At 39.5% G+C, this 19,749-nt stretch overlaps 1 protein-coding gene across 1 annotated transcript; it reads left to right on the top strand.

Moving 5' to 3' along the window:
- The first annotated feature begins 220 nt into the window (after positions 1-220).
- On the top strand, positions 221-18,312 carry LOC146161302 (xylosyltransferase-like). Its single transcript, XM_083385997.1, has 15 exons — positions 221-403; positions 666-755; positions 1,094-1,246; positions 1,511-1,614; positions 2,432-2,560; positions 2,863-3,063; positions 3,256-3,451; positions 5,086-5,166; positions 6,646-6,715; positions 7,923-8,025; positions 9,888-10,026; positions 10,384-10,506; positions 14,417-14,650; positions 15,951-16,079; positions 16,469-18,312. The coding sequence occupies exons 1-15, from the start codon at positions 305-307 to the stop codon at positions 17,270-17,272; spliced, it is 2,655 nt and encodes an 884-aa protein (XP_083242123.1). The 5' UTR covers positions 221-304; the 3' UTR covers positions 17,273-18,312.
- The last annotated feature ends 1,437 nt before the right edge of the window (positions 18,313-19,749 follow it).

Below are 19,749 nucleotides of genomic sequence, written 5' to 3'. Positions count from 1 at the left end.
GGGTAAGATTGAAGACCAGCGCCCAAAAATGTGGTAGGATTCTAGACCAGCACCAAAAAACCTTTTCACCTAGCAGAGATTTACGTTTAGGTTACATCAATTAAAATATACATTAGTTTTTACCATAACTAGATTTGTTACCATGTCACATTGTTATTTGTTCATGATCATACAAATTTTCCAGAACATATTTATGATAAATTTTACATGTTTTAGATTGTTAGCCTAAATTGTGACTTTCAAATTTGATTAAAACTATTTGAAAACAACACAATGGAGTAGTTTGGAACAAAAACAGTACAACATGCATCTTGCCAAGATGTTTCTGCTTAGAAGTTTAAAACGATTGGCTCGAAGATGGAAATTTTGTCTTTATATTATGATGTTTTTTCTCTTTATACAGGTAAAGCTGTTCTTCAAATTAGTTTTTACCAAATAAATTATTCAGTGCTTAAATTTGTATAGATGCCTTATTTAGTAATATTTTCTCGACCCACTAATGTTATTACTAAAAATAATTATTTGTTTAAAGCTGAACATTAAATATATATTAGTTTGATTTTTCCTGTGTCAGCAATTAAATCAATTTACACAGTACATACCCTACTACTGTATATTGATTTCTTATGTCACTGAATGAACTAAAAATTTTGGTGTTTCTTAAGGCTTTAATTGCACTGCAGTCCAACCCAAATTTATTAGAAGAAGAGGAAATGAGAAGAATCCGCGAAATTCAAAAAATTAAACATGATCAAGTAATATATTTTAGATGTGGTTTTAACATGGCATTTTTCTTAAAAAATATGTTATTAAAAAACTTAATATTTGGTCGGAATATTAGATTTATTCATAGCAACAAAAATTGATATGCTAAATGTAAATTCAATACATTTACAAGCAGTTTAACTATACTTATTAAACAAAATGTCCATGTATTTATAACATTTTGTTTTTCGACTTGTTTCATTTATATTGCTGGCAACATACTGTAGTGTTTAACTTTTTCCATTTGCTGTCAAAATTACTTAGCTTTTAACAATTAAATATGTTCAAAACATCACATGAGTCATTAAGATAAACAAATATTTTGTAGTTAGCAAAAGCAATGCTGCAAGGGGAGCGCTCACATTTAGCCCAGTTTGATAAGAATGTGGATCTATTCAATCCGAAAGATCCACGATTCCGAGAGCAGTTTCTTCAACATGCTGGAAAAAATGTTGGAATTTTAGAAGACCCAGCTGATAAAGTAATATTTTAGTCAATGCAACTAAAATATTAAATATAAATATTTGATTAGATTTTAGTAGCTAATTTTGTAGTTGTGGTAGATGTTGGTTATAGTTTTTGTTTAGGTTTTGAATCCTACATACATTTTTTCTAGTTGTTTTTCCTTTTATATATTAGGTATTTAACACAATGTCTGATGAAACCTTCACTTATATGAGGTTAACATCTGTCTGCATCTGCAGTTTGTGTTATCCATACCATAAAGCAAATATTATTATTGCAGGAAGTTATTGCCGCTGGCAATTTCAACCAATCCAAAGTAAACATGCATGAAGCAGTTCATTTTGAGGAAGATGAAAAAACAAAGAGCATTATATTTATGCCAAAGTAAGCCTATTCCATATTTAAGTAAATCAATTAATTCTATTCAACGTCAGAACAGTTTCTATTTATCAGAAGTACTAGTATTAGGGTATCTTAACTAGCATTAAAACAAATGAAATAGCCACGCATGTCAAAAAATGAAAACATCCTATGATAATTTCATTAATTAGCCACTGCTGAGAACTTACACAACAAATATAATTATACAATTTTTCCCTGGCCAAACATGTGCGTATCAAAAACAAGTTTGTAGCAAGCTAGTGTGAGAAGTGTTATTAGGACAGCATAACAGTGAAAAAGAGTTGCCAAATTGTAATTGTTTTCTTCCCAACCTAACATTGAATGAAAACACAAATTTTAAGTATAGCTGTTGACATAATTTTGTCTGATTACATTTAACTGCAGAACAAATATATATGCAATATTTATATAGAGCAGGGGTGGGCAGCCTTTTTCTTGTCCCAGGCCAAAGCCAAACTCAAAAAGGCCTCGAACCGTTTAATTTTAATTTTGTAGACTTTACGCATCTTATTATAACATCTGCCACGACCGTTAATCAGAGGTAAACCTAGGGTATTTTGTAATTAAAAAGGGGTCCAACTACATGTTACACTCTTTGCAGGAACAAGATGGGTGTAAAGCATAAAAAAATGTTGCTCTTATTTAGTTGAACTAGCCAAAAAATATGGAAAATGAACTCGTGCCCAGTTTGTAAAATAGATCATGAGTCGGGTGATTAGCGTTGGCGGGCCGGATTTTTATAGATTGCACACCCCTGATATAGTGTCTAAATTTCCATACAACCGTTTATTTTAAACAGGTGTGAAGTGACTCACAAGGATGCCCAGTCTGCCATTTCTCGTGCCACCTCAGATGCGTGCAAACAGGAAATCGCAGACACTGCATGCAAACACCAAGACCTCGCTCTGCTGCCCAAGACCATGCCGAGGTAAAATAGAAACTTCCTTAGACTGCAGTACTGTGACTTACTTGAGTATAGTCGACACATGTCATTTATATTTACTCAAAAAACACATTGGTATGGTGTAATTTTTTATTTAGTTGAAATGTCAATGTTTTTCTATGTTCATACTTCTTTTATAATTTATAAATTGTTTGTATAATTTATTCAGTTTTGTTTGCATTAACTTGCCTTGGTGACAGGTGAATATGTTGGGTAGTTTTAACTTGATTATGTTTGATGCATGATTATTAAATGGCTCAAGTTAGGAATGAAAACCTATATTTTAGATATTGTGCTCATACGGGCAAGTACACTAATGATGCGCCAATGCCTCAAATGGATGATAGGTTAAAGCCTGTCCGAATCTGCTACATGCTTGTTGTGCACGGGCGTGCTTTCAGGCAATTCAAAAGATTATTAAAGGTCATTTATCATCGCAACCATTTCTATTACATTCATGTGGACAAGCGCTCGGACTACTTACTGAGGTAAAGAAGTGGAGTGTTTGTAAAACCAGGCAAATGAGTGTTTTTCTGTTTTGTATTGATTTATTTTTTCCGTGGTTTACTTAAGTCTATGATTTTTGTCAAAATGCAAAACATAAAGAAAACGTTCGCGAATATGCGTCATGTATCATTTTAATTTGAAAATACGTTCAAATTTATTTTCTTTGTAAACAGAGAAATAAAGAAAGAAATTAAGCAGTATTCCAATGTGGCCGTGGCTCCTTGGAGGATGGCCACCATCTGGGGAGGATCCAGTCTCTTGCAGATGCTTCTGCGCTCCATGTCCGACGTCCTCCGTCTCTGGCATGGCTGGGACTTCTTCATTAACCTCAGCGCCTTGGATTTTCCGATTGAAAGTGACGAAAAGCTGGTGAGTGCTTTGTTCCCACTATTTGTACAGATTAGTGCAGGATCAGCACTAATTGCTACAATGCTTATTAGTTGATTGATAGTTTCACATCCGTAAATTACAAGCGACTAGATCTATTTATAGTATGTTTATATAGCTCTATTCAGAACGCCTAATGTTTTTTGAATAATGGCTTTGAAATACCCTCTCTGTAAGCATGACGACTTGATAAATGGAGTTTTAAGCCGCGAGATTTTTCCATTGTGTTCCCAAAAGTATTCCATCGTAAGAGGAAAGAAGCGTGCCTGAAGCGTAATTGATCATATCGCATAACCGCCACACAATGGCGTCGTCATTTTAGTAGAGTCAAACTTTTCCTTCCAAACACTCGGGCGAAAAAACAACAAAGGAAGAGGTCTAGACCGTAGGGGATAATGTTCCGTTCAGTTGTCATAACATTTATGAAACGCCTTTGTCCACTGCCGCTGTGTTATAATGATATATCTGAGCGGCAGTGGACAAAGTGTCGTAAACGGCCCCTCTGCGATTGACACTTGTGATTTTCGTGATGTTTTTGCAAAGGTAACAATCGTTTCAACGTGACGCATATTCGTCGCGCAGAAAATACTTTTAGTAAAATTTTGCTGTCATTCAGGGTTCCAATCACCCATTGAACTGCTTTAAAGTACAATGGTTTCCATTATTCTTTTAAAACGAAAACGTCGTTTGGAAAATATTTGTGCATACGTTGCGATCTATAAAAAAGCGTTTTATTTTTAAAACCTGGTTTTAATGGGCATAACGCACTGTTTACAAAAGATAATCAAAGTTGGCTTGTAAGTGTAAGTCCAGTGTTTTACAAAAAAACAATAACTGCTTACGGTGTCGCATTTGAAAAGACGAAAAAATGGATTTACGTGCTGTTTAATTCGCGGTTGTAATTTTTTAAATGTGCGCGGTGATTGACAGTTTTGCGTCTGGCACCTAAGTGTCATAATCACAACCACTTTTTAGTCGACCGCTGTACAGTTCGCGCAACCCCGTAATTTCGCCCAAGACCGCCTCGCGCCCTTATGGTGACCTTAATCCGCCAGCTTTTGCAACCCGCAATAACTTTAATGTTTCGCGCTTAACTTCTCCGCTATATGCCGATGTAATTTCCACCCCTCAAAGAACAAATGTTACTGATGCAGTTTGAGTCACCAAAGAAAGAATGCGAGCGACATGGTTAATGAACGGAAGGATGTAGGTGGTGCGATGTTAGGTTCCCTGGTGCCCCGACAATTATTTCCTCAAATCCTTTTGTGCGGTTGTTTGACAGATTTGGTCGCACCTAACTGTTTTAAATTGTCATTTGTACGTGTTTTTAACGACTCAATCTGACACCAGTTATAGAATTCGTGGTGCCAAACAGCATAATTCCAATTTTGACTTTGCTGTGAATGCAACATTGTGTGTTTTACAAGCACTTCCCAACATATTTACACTTGCTCGTTAAACAAGTATCCACCAGCCCGCTTAGTTTGAAAAAGCTACGTGATATTTAAAAATGATTACTAAAGTAGGAAAAACACGCTTAAGCCATAGCAGCCACTTGCAATTTTTAATACCCGTGCCTCGTTTTTGCCTAATGTCGTCTCCCTTTCCCCAAACAGATCAACTTCCTGGCAACCTACCGCGACAAGAACTTCATGAAGTCGCACGGGCGGGACGACGATAAGTTCATCAAAAAGCAGGTAAGCTCTTCAAGTTCAACTACCGCTCATTTTAGTCCTATGCACGCACGCAATTTGTCCGCCCATACCACGCAAGCTCGCGCCTTTCGGGTGTTTATTCAGGCCGAAAGTGTATTTGCTCGAGCCGGTAGTCGTTTTATCCCCGCCTTAGTGCGTGCCTCGTTTGGCGGAGATTTATGTTATGAAGTCGGCTGGTATTGTTGCACGCTTTTTTATAGGCAATGGCGCGGCACCGACTTAGGCTTTTGTGTGTCACGTTGGTCTAAACAACAGCTTTGGAATTTATGTCAACGCAAACTCGGTGTATAGGGTTATGCGACACTGGGAACGTTGCACATATATTAGAATCAGTCAACACCAGATACACATTTACTTTGGACTAATCTGTGGATAAGACCTCATGCTTTATTTTGCGAAAAATTACTACAGACTTGGTCGTTAGCGGTCGAATTAATTTATGGAAAGTGCAAATGTAGGTGGATTTTCAAAAAGCAATCTTCAGAAACCGCCCTTTAAAGAAAAATAATGTTACCACTTTTGGTTATTGGTGATCAAGTGTTTTGAAACTGCAAAAAGGCAGATTTCTTAGGTTAAGTAAATAGCAAAAAAAACATGATGCTGTGCGTATATTCCCGAAACGTGATCCTATAGTCGAACTTTCTATTTGTCATCGTACCAGGCCAATTTGCACTCCCCCCGCCACGATTTCGCCTTTGCAAAACCGGTTATAACAACGGAAATAATCGAAGTCGTTTGAGCGGCCGCATAAACTTACGGCGCGCTGGCGAGGGCGTAAATTGACACTGGCCCGAACGTTTTGCGCCCAAGTCAATTGCAATCGTTTGAAAGGGTCCTGCGCTTTGAGGATGCTTCATCGCTTTTGGAGCACTAGCAAATAACGAGTCGCCCAATGAAATGTCAAGGGCCGTATGACGCGGACACGCGACTGTAGTACGAAAAGGTGCCGCAAAAAATGATGGATGCGTTTTTGTGCGCCTACCGATTTGTGTATTATCTAGGCGTGAGTCTCGTTTCTGAATCTTACAAATAGATAAAATCACTGTCGTTAACTGGCGTCTAACAGGTTGCCCAACCCCTAGGCTACGTAATTTAAAAAAGTGTCTAATAGATAAAATGCCGAGCAAATCCTGTTGCGCAAAACGATTACAGTTTTAGGTTCTATGTAAGGCCGAAAAAAGTAAGCAGTTGATCGTTTTTAGTTTAAATTTATATAGTACTAGATGATATACATGCGTTGTCCAGGTCGCCACTCTTTTTGAACATTAAAGCCACATACAGAATTATAAAAACGAAGTTATGAATGATTTCCCTTCGCCTTATTTTCCTAGTACTTTCGTAAACACTGTTTTAAAGAACTGAAAAATATTGTTTGTTCTTAAAAGGCTTGCTCAATTACTCGTTGACTGTTAAAATTTAACGCAATTGTTAACAGAGGTGTTTGTTTATTTATTATTGTAGGGCCTCAACCGAGTGTTTGTGGAATGTGACCAACACATGTGGCGCTTGGGCGAACGGGAACTTCCCGAAGGTAAGAATGTGTGTATAGTATACACTGTATACTTGCCTATCAACTGCTTTTGCTTTCGGCGTATCCTATTACAACTGCGGAAAAAAACCTATGAACATATCTCCGAGTTGCTGGTTAAACACATGAGATTTTGTTCAAACCTATAGCAATCCAACACTCTGCTAAAAACCTTACAGAAGCTATATCCAGCATCAATTTTTTCCAGGATAGCATATTTCGCTAAATAATCAGAAACCGCCCTTATTTCCGGCTTTTTTTTTCCGTTCGCTTTAAACAGTGTGCTCTGGGGAAAAAGCCAAACGGGGTTTCCAGGTTGCTGGCCAGAAACTTGAGGGCCGTAGGACAAGACTGGCTTCTTGGGTGATTATTGACAGGGAATTTGACAAAGAATATCCCAAATTGAACTGTGTTTTCGTTTTAGCCTGTGGTTGATCACAAAACCGCACACAAAACAGATGTTATCAACGAATATTCAATAGAAACGATAATACCGTTAAACTGTTTGCCCTTTGGTAATCACTTTTGTCGTACAAGCTAAGCGGGTCAGCTGTATAATTCGATTTGGCCATAATTAAATTTTAATCGTTTGTATTAATAGATAGAATGATGGTGCCACGCGAAATGACGAAACGCGTAACTAACTGCAAAACGTCACGGGGTTAATATTGTGTTCTTGTAATCTAAAGGCACTAAAGGCATCTAATCTGTTGTATTGCATGTGAGTGTGGTGGTATGTTGTAGTTTAATTTGCCCACATGCGGTTTATTTGCCTTGAAAATTTTCTAGTGTGTAAAATGGAGTCGGCTACTGACATGTCCCGATGAGTTGACCTAAACTAAAGAAAACAAAAATTCATTGGAAATTCGAAGTTTCTTATAGAACCATGTTAATACTATAACAGTCTTTGAATTTGGTTCTAATAACTAATCCTATTAATATAATGCGGTACAGCAGTGTAATAGCAGCTCCTTTCATGAGTCGTTATTATTTAAGCTTTGCTAAGCAATAAACTAGTTCCCCATCGCATGTGTAGAAATATACGCTAAATGTAACGCGAAGACGGCGTGAATTTCGAACACTGTTGTCGTGTAAGGCGATTTGACTGCCGTATGCTCAGCGAAGCTTAAAAAAAATTAAAGTTGTAAAAAAAACTCGCGGCAGAGTTGTTTTGCAATGTTTAAGCATAATGTTTTCAACTCGTTTGCAGGAATCACAGTAAACGGCGGAAGCGACTGGGTGGCTCTCAACCGGCGTCTTTGCGAATACGTCATCAAGGGCAAAGACCAGCTGCTTTCCGACCTGAAACTCTGGTAAGTACACCCTTTATAAATCTGTGTAAGTTGTTTATATGTTGCAGTCGCCTGCGTCTTGATCAAAAATTCACCCCCAGCGTTTCACAGTAGTTACCCAGTTGTTTCCCATCGTTTGGCTTAAGGCACTCCAAATAAAATATAAATGGTTTGCGACATTCTTACTAGTATTTTTTTGATTTGTTTTACTCCAATCGTATACAAATACTTGTACCGAGGTTAAAGAAGCTTAAAACATAGCAAAAATTGAAATACAAAGTATTTTATATATATTTCGGTACACTTGAAACAACTTAGTAATCGCCAAACCCATTGACTGACAGATTTGCTGTTGACATATGTTTTGGCTGCATAGCTACGGTTTAACCAAAGCCCTTCAGTGTATTGTCGCCAATTGGTATGCAATGTAAGGTTGACTGGCAAAGCATATGCAAAACGTCATTGAAACTACTTTATGGTTACATTTGAAGCATATGGTTTTAACAAGGACCTGTTTAAATTACAATAGTAGCCCGTAAACACAGAAATGGTGATAGTTCCAGTAGATACATTGAACAATGGACTTAAGTTTACTCGCCCTGCAATATTTATGTGTACGATAAAAATGACCCTGTGTTTTCTACAATACGAACTACAGACTGTAGCATTTCTTCAACAAAGCGGTTTATCGATTTCCTCGACTTTCACCATTTCGACAATAGTTGGAATGTTAAAGAGTTTGATACGGCTACTTTTTTTAATCGGTGGTATAAAAGCAAATCTAGGATGGAAATAAAAGTTGGTTGCTTTTATCGTGCGTGTGAAAAGGGTAAAAATCGTAATTGCAATAAAAGCCTGAGTTTTTGGTTATATAAACTGACCATTTTTTTCGCGGCCAGGTGTAGCCTAATTTAACATTGAAGCGGGTACTGTTCTGTACGCTGGACAGAATGTGCTACAAAAGGAACGAATACAGAGCGTGTTTTTAATACATTGATAACATTAATTAAGGACTCCCATGGCTCCCCTAAAGTCGCATATTTCGTTGTACGTAAAATTTTGGCTTGTTTTACATCGAAATCCTTTTCGCATCTTCCCCTAATTGCCATCGACTTTTAAGGGGAACCGCGACACGCAACAGAAAACGACCTAATCGTATTAAAAGCCCGCTGTATGTTGCGGACTGAATTCAATACTGGGCTTAAAATAAAACCAAGATGCAAACAGGAAGGAGGCTCTGGTGCAATTGCGTATCAGTACGTAACACTGTCGGAATCGTATATGAACCATTTAAGTTTCAGGTGTGTCTGTGCCAACGTTTGTTTATCACGAGTGACTGAAACAAATGGAAAAAATAAAGATGCGTTGACCTCCCTTGTCGCCCCACCTTATTACGTACCTATGACGTCAATTTTGTAACTCGTTTACTTAATTTTGTAATCTTATGAAACTTGAGACAAATATTTTTTTAAATACTTTTTTTTGATGGATGCCCGCTCAACTTAATCTTGTTTTAAAGAAAGAAAAACTGTGAGAGATACTACCCTCCTCAAAACAATATTCTTCAGCTTACCTACTAGCAGTTGTTTGCACATTTTAAAAATGAATCCGTGTTCTACATACTGCTAAAGAGTGTAAGCTAGCTAGCATGAGTTGTTTCCCAATTCTCGGTAGATTTACTGTTCGATTTAACGGGTAAAAAATCATTTTCCGTTTCAAAAACATATGAAATGTAAGTAAATATTCGATGTGCTTCAGCCAAGTTGTACATCCTAAAATATTTAAAATTAGACTCTGAACATTACAAGCCACACTTGTGGACTTTATAATTCCTAACCTATTGTAAAGAGGTCTAATTTTCCAATGCCGTTGCGTGTTCGCAGGTACAAGTACACGCTGCTCCCTGCCGAGTCGTTTTTTCACACCCTGGTGCAGAACAGTGATCAGTGTGAAACCTTCGTGGACAACAACCTGCGCGTCACCAACTGGAACCGGGCCAGAGGCTGCAAGTGCCAGTACAAGGTAAGTGTGTTAGGCATTCAGGGTGCTTGTTACTATAGTTGGCGTATACTGCTTTCTTTTCGTTTATTTCACAAATTTTCGTCGGCAACTTGAACCTCTGATTTTTTGTTGTTTTTCATTCAAGTCTAAAATTGTAACAAACAAACAACAACATTAGTGCCCATCATGAAGATTCTGCAGCAAGAGCCAAAACACATCAAAAAGGCGTACATATATATTTTCGCAAACCGTTGCAGAACATTTAATCATTAAATAGCTTTATGCGAACACGATAAAACGCCTATTAAGCCTAAACCGCCGAAACCAAATGAGCGTAGAACTTTAGCGAAACATCGTAATATTTTTTCAATACTTCAGCACATCGTGGACTGGTGTGGCTGCTCACCCAACGACTTCTTCCCATCCGACCTTGGCCGACTGCAGACCACCAGACCCGTGTTCTTTGCTCGCAAGTTCGAGGAGATCATCAACCAAGAAGTGGTGAGTTTGGTGCAGTTGTGTTCAGTTGGATTTTAACAAGACGCGGCTCTACACATTTGGCGAGTGCATAGATCTGTATGGTGTGGTCTTGCAGCTCTTTCAGGCACAACGTGTGTCCCTTATTTCGCTGTTCAACGGGACAATAAACAGAAACCGCTCGAACAGTGCGGTTTACTTGAACGTGGAACGCGGCCACCCAAAAATATATGGTATACAAAAAACAGAATTTAGTGTTAAAACCCGCGCGTGAGGCCATGTCCGCGTTTTGTCCATTTGCGTAATCTATTTATGTAAATTTTGATTGAAAGCTTCCGGTAATTGTATCAATCGATCGAATCATAAAATGGCTGACACTCGTATTTGAGCTTCTGACGAGCGCTGTCATCATCTTAGTAAACTCGTAATTAGATTTATAAGAAGGCAAACACAAAGCCCAAAGAAAAGAGGCTTGTTGTTTTTTTTACTTGTCGATGAATTATAAATTGGCAGTGTTTTGTACCAATATTTACATACGGAACTCTACTTTTTGTAAAGGCGAGCGCTCTGCGGACAAATGACATGTAATCTGGTCTGTGTATAGCCGTCCCAGCCCTGGGCCATTTAACTTCCCTTGAAACTCTCCCCTTCCCCTGTTTATCGGCACACGCGTCAGCCTCAACAGCTTCCTCGATTACACGTTTGCCTTTTACGAAGCAGGCAACTCCTTTTGCAGCAGGCACCGAGCTTAAGCGGAAACATCCAAGCGGTTTTGTTCCGATTGCGTGTTGAAAGGCCTGGCTGGCTAAATTTCGTAAAACATTACTCGGCGAAAGGGAATAAACAGCGCTTGATAGTCGACACACTTTTTGTCCATTGCATTTTTTTCCTACTTATGCTCAGAGCCAAACCTGTTTTCTTTTGACACCGTCGCGACGTTTGTAAAGCTTACTTTGGTCAAATGTATTTTGTTAAGGTCGGTTTCGTCGTTTCTTGAACAAGTCTGAAAGTGGTTGTTTCTTTTCACTGCGCTTTGATACAATAGGTTTGTGCAAATTCGATCCGGAACTTTACAGGATTAAACTCCCTTGTATGTTGATTTAACATTTATCTGCACACACAGTCGTCATTTGTGTTTTTATGAATTAAATGACACGTCACGAACCGTTGGGGTTTATCAAAAGACCAAAACGCGACAACACGCTTCTTCTGATTAGTTGGTGAAAAGGCTTGTTTCTATTTTGTGTTCGGGTTGTTATTAGTGTCAAGGTTACACGATGTACAAACAACATAAAAACAAAACCTTGTATAAGTTAATAAATAACATGGGAACGGTACTACTATCACACAGCCGGCCCCGAAAAACAAATACTCCTAGACAAAGACGAGTAAAGATATTTTCCCACACACTTCTTTAAACAAGGGCCTTTCCTTGAATGAAAACCTGAAATTATGTTTCTAAATACGCAGAGCTATGTTTGCATCAGTTTAACTTCAACGTACCTTGATTCATTCCCGAATTAAAAAAAACCAGATATGTGTTCAGAAATCAACTGTCATTTAATACAGTGCTTCTTAAACTTTTTTAGTTTTGTTCACCCCTAGCATCTCTCCAGATTTCATTCACCCTTGTCTCATGATATGATTTTGGAAATTCTCACCTGTTCACTGAACAGGTTGAACACCCGGAATATCTGCCCTGCTCGCAAGCTATTATCCATTTCTGACGGTTCACCTTTGTTCACCCCTTTTGGTTGGTTCACCCCTGATAAAAATTTATTCACCCTGGGGTGAACCATTCACCTGATTAAGAAACACTCATGTAATATGTCAAAAATGAATGTTTTTATAATATGCTGAGGATCAATGTTAAAGACGAAACTTTTAAGCAAAAAATAAGTAACGTTTGTTGCGTGGTGAACCAAGGCTGCAGCTGCAGGTGATGCCGGATTTTACGGTTTTCGCATCGAATTTGCCGCGCATCATTTCGCCTGGATATTGGTTCGGTGGGCTTTGCGTCGACCGGACGCACAACCGTGTCACTTTCGCTCCAAACCCCGCTCAACTCTGCTCGGCTAATATTTGCCAAGGGCCGCCACCGTTTGAAAAGAGTGCAGCGGCGTGCATTCCAACTTCGGGCGTAAACTGGCCTTTCCGGTGTGGTGCGAAACGACTCTGAGGAATCGCATTTTTAAATCTCAGGGGCGGACGTTTTTGTGCGGTTCTTAAACACACTTAGGATTACGCCATCGTTCGTTTTCTTTTATTCCAAGAATGATATTTACCTTGGTCCCTTTTAGACGGACACACTGGGGCTAAGTTTTACAGTAGGATTTAGGTCTTTTGTTTTCGGGCTTAGTTTAAAGCGTTAAAATGGCATCAGTATTTGACTATAAATTAATCTTTGTCTGTGGTAAAAACCTCAACTGCACAATTTTTGTTTTGATCCTATATGCTTCACCTGAAAGCAAACCAAAAAAAATAGAACGCGGATACAACATAACGTGAACGTGTGTACCATACATATTGCTCGTTTTAGAAATGTTGAAAAATCGGTATCCCAGTATCCCAGTTAACTTTACAAATCAGGTCGCTAACTTGTTTTATACTTAACAAGACGTTTTCTTATTTCCGAACTTACTTATAGTTTAGTAATGCATGAGAGCGGCCGCTTCACGTATTATGATTCTCATTTTTTATACTTTAGTGGCTGGCGTAAAACGCACCTTGTCTCTGTCCATGTCAGTTTTGAATGCATTTTTTATTTATTTATTTTACATTTTATTATTTTAATATTTTTTTCTATTTATTTACTTGTACAGATAAACTGATGATGCCATTTATTTACATGGCGAAATGCATATTTACATTGAAAGTTCTTGGCCTTGCTAACTGATTTTTGTTCGAAGCGGTGCGAGGCTTTAATAATACATACCACAAAAATTCGTGTTTTACCATTTATCTTTAACATCAGCTTTTTATACCTTCTAATAATAGTGCAGTATATAGCCTTTTCGATTGTTAGTTCTAATCCCAAACTACCCCCTTTTCCTTTTACGCTAACGAGAATCGCGCAACAACAACGGTCGTCTCATATTTTATTAATGAAATTTTCGAACAAGTGTCTTCTGCTGTACCTTTGGGATCGATCTTTGCTAAGATACCGGACTTGCTTTGTGTGTTTACGGTAATGCCATGGCAATTATACAAACTGAACATCCAGGTATTTACAGTATTAAGGAGCTTTTTATAAAAACGTTTGATTAACCCGTTCATTCGTATATGCTTTTTATGTAGCTATTCAACCCGATGGCCAACATCATCTTATGACAAGAAACACAATACTTAAATGTGTTGAACCAAGTCAATGTATATTTTGGTATAGAGTTTTAATGTTAACTCTAAGAAATTGTCAAACTTCGCACTAATTATATATATTGTAAACTTGCAAATTTAAGATCAAATATATTCTGCAGATAAAAATCATTTCGTTGGATCTCTTGCCTGTGTTTAAATTTCCACCCTAATTATATATCAGATCGGCGTCGATAATACGATTTGGTATTTGGTTTCGACCCCTGTCTAATAGAGCTGATATTATCGTGCAACCCTGTCATTTTGTCATTTGATTTGCACATAACAGGATTTTTCTTCCGTATGCTTTTTGAGAAGTATAGAGAGGTACAATGATAACTGCATCTTTACCGTACCTAATGTAAAGTGCCCGCACTACCCAAAAAATGTTGTTTCTAAAAAATACTGATAAATCTGTTCAATTCCGTAATATGCTACCCGTTCCGAAAATACATAAGAAAAATCATCAAACATAACCCTACGGTCCACCAGCCATGATTGTTGCATTCCCTTTTTCATACTGAAAAAAAAAACGCCGCCCAACTGACGCTAACTCTCTCACCCTTTTACTTTTCCTCAGGTCAACCACCTGGACTTCAAGATGTACGGCCAGTACCCATCTGGCACCCCAGGACTCACCTCATACTGGGAGAGCGTGTACGATCGCGCCGACGGCGCCGCCTCCGTGTCAGATGCTCACCTCACTCACTTCGCCTCGTTTGCGCGAATCGGACTGGTTGAGGTGAACTCGCACCTGAGCAAGAACGACCCGAACCCCGACCCCTGTCATCTGCGCGTCAACGCCGTTACGCAGGTGCGCTTGATGGTATTAGCCCTTTGAGGTCTCAGTTATTTAAAGAGCAATTATTGGACGGAGCCAACCTTGGCTTGTCCGCTGTTTACATTTATGGATTATATGTGTATTTTTGGTTGTGTTTGTTGTTTATCATCGACATTTCATAGCCACGTCAGCTATAGTTTGCGATCCAACACAGCGTATTCCACTTTGAAAATTTTAACCTTTAAGTCTGAAAAATAACTTCAACGTTTCAATTTCTTAAAATTTGCAAATTTGATAGAAATAACGCTTTCGGTATCTTAAAAATGTGTTTCAATATCGTTGGCAGAGGTACTTTAGAAGCACCAGACGACAGATAGAGACATGTGTTATTAATCTTATATGATTGTAATGTGGAGAATATAGAATGGAAACTGGCAGACATTTTAAAGAAACCTAGTCCCGGCGGTTGCAGTTTGGTAATGGGGTCACAAAGCATGAAAGGCTATAAGCATTACTAGTGGATATTTTTTATTCCTATTTCGTTTCGTCAAGTGTGATAATTATTAAATTTAAAGGTATTAATACTTTATCTTGATCTTTTTTTTACGTATTGCGCAAAAATAATGTTGATTTCTTTCTCCCCATAGATTGGTATCGCGGGCAACCGTCTCAAACCATTTCCTATAATTTTGTTATGATTTACCTTGTTCATGCTTTTGACGATACATAGACATGATAAATAATAAAATGCAGATCACATTACCAATTTGTTATATTGACGAGCCTTAAAAAAACGCATTGGTTTGCGTTGATTTAGCTTTTTGTTTTGATTGACCATATCAAAATCACTTCTTGACTTATTCGTTTACCCTTTTTAACGCTCATTTACACTTTACTTTTTACACTCTTAGGATGTATTTGTAACCATTGGCCACAGGTTTCTGCTTGTCGATTACTACACGTATGTATGTACGCTGATGCGTATAGAAAACAAGTAAAACTTGGAAGTCCAAAATCACAAGTAAAATATAGGTTCGGACTTTTTTTAAAAGAGTATATACTTCGCCTAAAAGGTCAACTTTAGTTCCTTAATTCGAATGAATTTTTACTCTGGTTTTTACACTTAGAGTTATACCATGATAATGAACTGCAAAGCCAAAAGTCGATCTACTCGACCTTCTTGGCTTTGCAATACAAAGTATCAAGCTTCGTTACAGATCCGTGCATAGTGTACCCAAAGAGTTAAACCAATTTTAACAGTAAGGAGCGACGAAACGTATGGGACCATTGTAGAGCAGTGCTCTGTTTTATTTACCGAAGCATTTTTATCCAGGTTGAGATGTACAAGCGAAACGAGGAGTTCGTCGGCTACCTGGTTACCGTTGACGCGTCCTGGCGAAAGAACACTGAAAAGGCGGAAGATGGTGATATTGCTGATGGCGAAGGAATCGTTCCCATGCAGGTAAAATTGTAAAATGGTATTTTTGCAAACTAAAGGCGCAAGTTAAAGACTGTGCATTAGTGAACAACCTGGACTGTGCTGTATGTTGTATATAGAACATGGCCGCACAGAATATAAATTAAATAAAATTTAGATCGTCCAATTATGCCAAATAGAGGCTATCGCGACATGCAGAATATAAGACGTATCTCTCACTACTCGTGCTTTACCTTTCAGCAACAACCTGCATCTAAAGTAGATGCAACTTCGAATAATATTTGATTTAGGATTTTTTTTCTGCTGTATACCAAGTAAAGTAACGGTTACAAATTAAAACAATTTGCCCTAATAAAGGAAATTGCCATTTAAAATAAATGTCTTCAACAAAACTCCTTATCTTATGACGACAGATTCTGATGTCGGCCAAATCCGAACTGCGCATCCTCGACGCGTCATCGGAGCTCGCACGACGACTGGAGGGCGCCAAAGTGGGCACCAACTGGGACGTGAAGGAGCTCACCTTGCGCGATTGGGGCGGCGTTATCGGGCCCAACAGCGACGTGCATCTAGTGGCTCGATGGCGCCGCGCCGACGAAGACTTCGTGGTCACGGTGGTGGCCATAGATCCGCTTAACGTGGTCAGCGACTACAACGACTTCAGAACTCCAGCCAAGGCCGCCGGCGTCACCGAAACGCCGCTGAGCCTGCGCAAACCGCTGCGACCCGGCCGTTGGCTGATCCGCTTCTACGTTCAGCGTCAGTTCACGCGCGTTTGCGCCGAGATCGCCTTCCACGTCGTGCCTTTAGAGTTCGTGTCCGGGCTGCCGGGCGACCCAAGCCTGGCCAGCGACAACCAAGGCGTGCTCGACGACCAGCAAGTGAACGCGGCCGCGCGCAACCTCTACTCGATTCGCACCACGCTCGGCCTGCGCAGAAACGAGAGAAGCGCCGAACGCTTGGCCAAGATCTCGCAGCACACGGCAGGCGCCAAGCTGCAGGCCTGGATCGACCAGGTGGCTGGCGACGTCTGGTCGGCCAAGGACTACTGCTTCGCGGCGTCTGCGCCCAGCGACTGGCGCCGACGCCAGCCCGATGGCTGCTTCCGGCCGCGCCAGACCACGCCCAACCTTTGCGCCAACCAGCCCTGGTCTAGTTTCTCCCCCGATCCCAAGTCGGAACTTGGCCCGGTTAAAAGCAATGGAAGGATTCGGTGATGGGTCGTGTGTGCTTTGTCGCACTTTTGTCTCGCATCGAGTGTCGACTTCACGTTGCGTGTCGCCTGTCGCGCATTTTGTGTCGCGCGTCAAGGCTTGTCAACTACGACCTGGAAAGCAATCCGCCGCTGGTGACTGTATAAGTATTACGGGATGGCATGGTGCGCCAAACTATTGAAAATACGAATACTTTATGGAAGGTGCCAATCGCGTGTCGTTTCGGTTTTGTTATTCTCGTCGCTATTATTACCATCATCAATATTTTTTCGATTTTTCTTTTCATATATTACCTTTTATTTTTACTACAGCGCGTTGCTGGTTTCACGATTCACTTTCTTTTTATTTTAGTATATATGGTGTTTCGTCGCAAGTACGCTCCCTCGTGTCAAATCTGGTGCTTACGTGTGGGTCACTTCATTGTCGCCGGAAATTCGAAACGAACCAGTATTACGTTATGTATTTGTATTAGTTAGTTATGTTTATATAAATAATTATTTGTCGCTGTTTTTGCGTAATTGTAGTGTAGAGTGTTGCAAAAGCAATACCTGTCCCAAAACCCGTATCTGCGTCCACCCGTTACCTTCAGACCGGGCCACTGCACGACAGAGATGGGGAGTCGGTTTAAAACTACTCAATTCGAGTCCGACTCCGGCCTAGAAGATAAAGCCGAGTTCTGAGTCCGACTGAATTTTGGTGACGCAAGTGCAGCGACTTTTCGTTTTGCCTTACTTCTTCATACCCGGTGCTGCAGCGGTGACTTTTTTCGTTGGTGATGAGTCTTCGCCCTGCGTCGCTAATCACTGTTTTTTTTTTTCGCTCCAAGTGTAGAAGCTCTCTGTCTGGTGTGTATCCGTAAGGTAACCCGTTTCGGTTTTTGTGAAGCATTTTCTTTTTCAACGCCGAACTGTTTCCATTGTTCAGTATGGCAATCCTTAACGTTTCGCGTTGTGCTATTTTTTTCTGCTACGCTCAGTTATGTGATTACCTGTCATACAGTTTTCCGTCCGTTTTTTGTGGCATGCTCAAACGGATAAACAGCAAACAGTTAAGAAAAAATTTTTTTTTTTTTAACGCAAACGCTACAGGACAGACGCTTGGCCCACAAATAATTTTATAAAATCGAAACGCATATTTTCTGTTTTCTATTTTCCAACCGGTGCGTTTTATTACCGTGGTTCGATTTACCGTATCGTCCCGAACGCTTTCATTTGATGAAATATCAAGGTTCTTGTTTATTCGCGATGGTTTTGCTAAATGAAATCGCGCCGTTGTTTTCGATTCATGGCAAGGTCGCTATGTAGTTTCTTCATCCACTGTGCCGCCTTTATATCTGCGCGCCGTCACCGTTTCAAACGCGATTTGTTGTTCTTTTTCGTTATATAAGCGGCTCGGCGCTATTTTTGCATTTTGAAATCAACATTTGAATCAACTTTGAGGTGCCATTTGCGCCGCACATCTTGTCTCAAGTTTCTTAAAACCAGCGCTTTAACGCCAATCTGCTACCTCACATGGCTCCATTTTTTCGTAAAAAATGCCAAGACTTCAGAATGATTTGCGTAATTATGCATTTACCAGACTGTAGAAGCAGGCATTGTAGTAACGTGAACAAAAACGAAATTTAAATACGACGTCGGGTCGGCACTGATATATTATCCGACATAACCTAACGCACAGTATCGTAATTTTCCCATTAAATTTGATATCAATCCAAAATTCTCTGAAGCATGCACCAATAGCGTATTGATACCGTGTCCTAACTTTAAGTTGTAAACCTAAAACTTACTAATCCCTTATTATCCATCCTATAATGTGTCGTATTTTTCCCTTTTTTGGTATTTTTCCCTCTTTGGTTTATAAATATATGATCCACCCCTGTATCTTGTAACAATTTCGCTTTAAGTGCATCTCCCAAACCTTTTGCTGCAAAAATCCAAGTCAAACTACAACTCGAAGCTTCAAGGCCCGCGGCTAATTCCAATTGGATGCTGTGAATCCCCACAGTGTTCCTGCGATTCAAATTAATTCCCGACTTGCCGGGACTTGCCGCTGCAATAATAAGTGCAATGTATGCGCGCATCACTGGCAAACCGCTGGTTCGGACCTTTATCTGCTACACGGCTACAGTGTTATATGCGCAAAGAATGTGTACGAATTTCTCGGCCGGACCAAACTGTTAAGGCTGACTTGATAACCAACTCGCCAATCAACTGTACATCAGTATGACACCTCTTCACTGTAATGTTTGCGATGTGCGAATATAGCACAACGGGCGTGTCGAGTTCAGTTGCAACGTACAACGTTCTAAGCGTCATTTAAAAACGTGCCCTATCTTTGTTTTTGTTCTGGGAATGAAATACGTTGACATGCTATGCCGTGAAATTCATACAAGTGAGCCCCTTAATAGTGTAAACGGCCGATTTGCGTTAATACAAGTAATCGTGCTCTTTTTTTGTTTTATTCTTGTTCTTCTCATTCTG

Source organism: Ascidiella aspersa, chromosome 3 (assembly GCF_963924565.1).
Source record: "Ascidiella aspersa chromosome 3, kaAscAspe10.2, whole genome shotgun sequence".
Lineage (NCBI taxonomy): Eukaryota > Metazoa > Chordata > Ascidiacea > Phlebobranchia > Ascidiidae > Ascidiella > Ascidiella aspersa.
The sequence above is the reverse complement of the archived record's forward strand: the minus strand, read 5'-3'. Positions and strand labels throughout refer to the sequence as shown.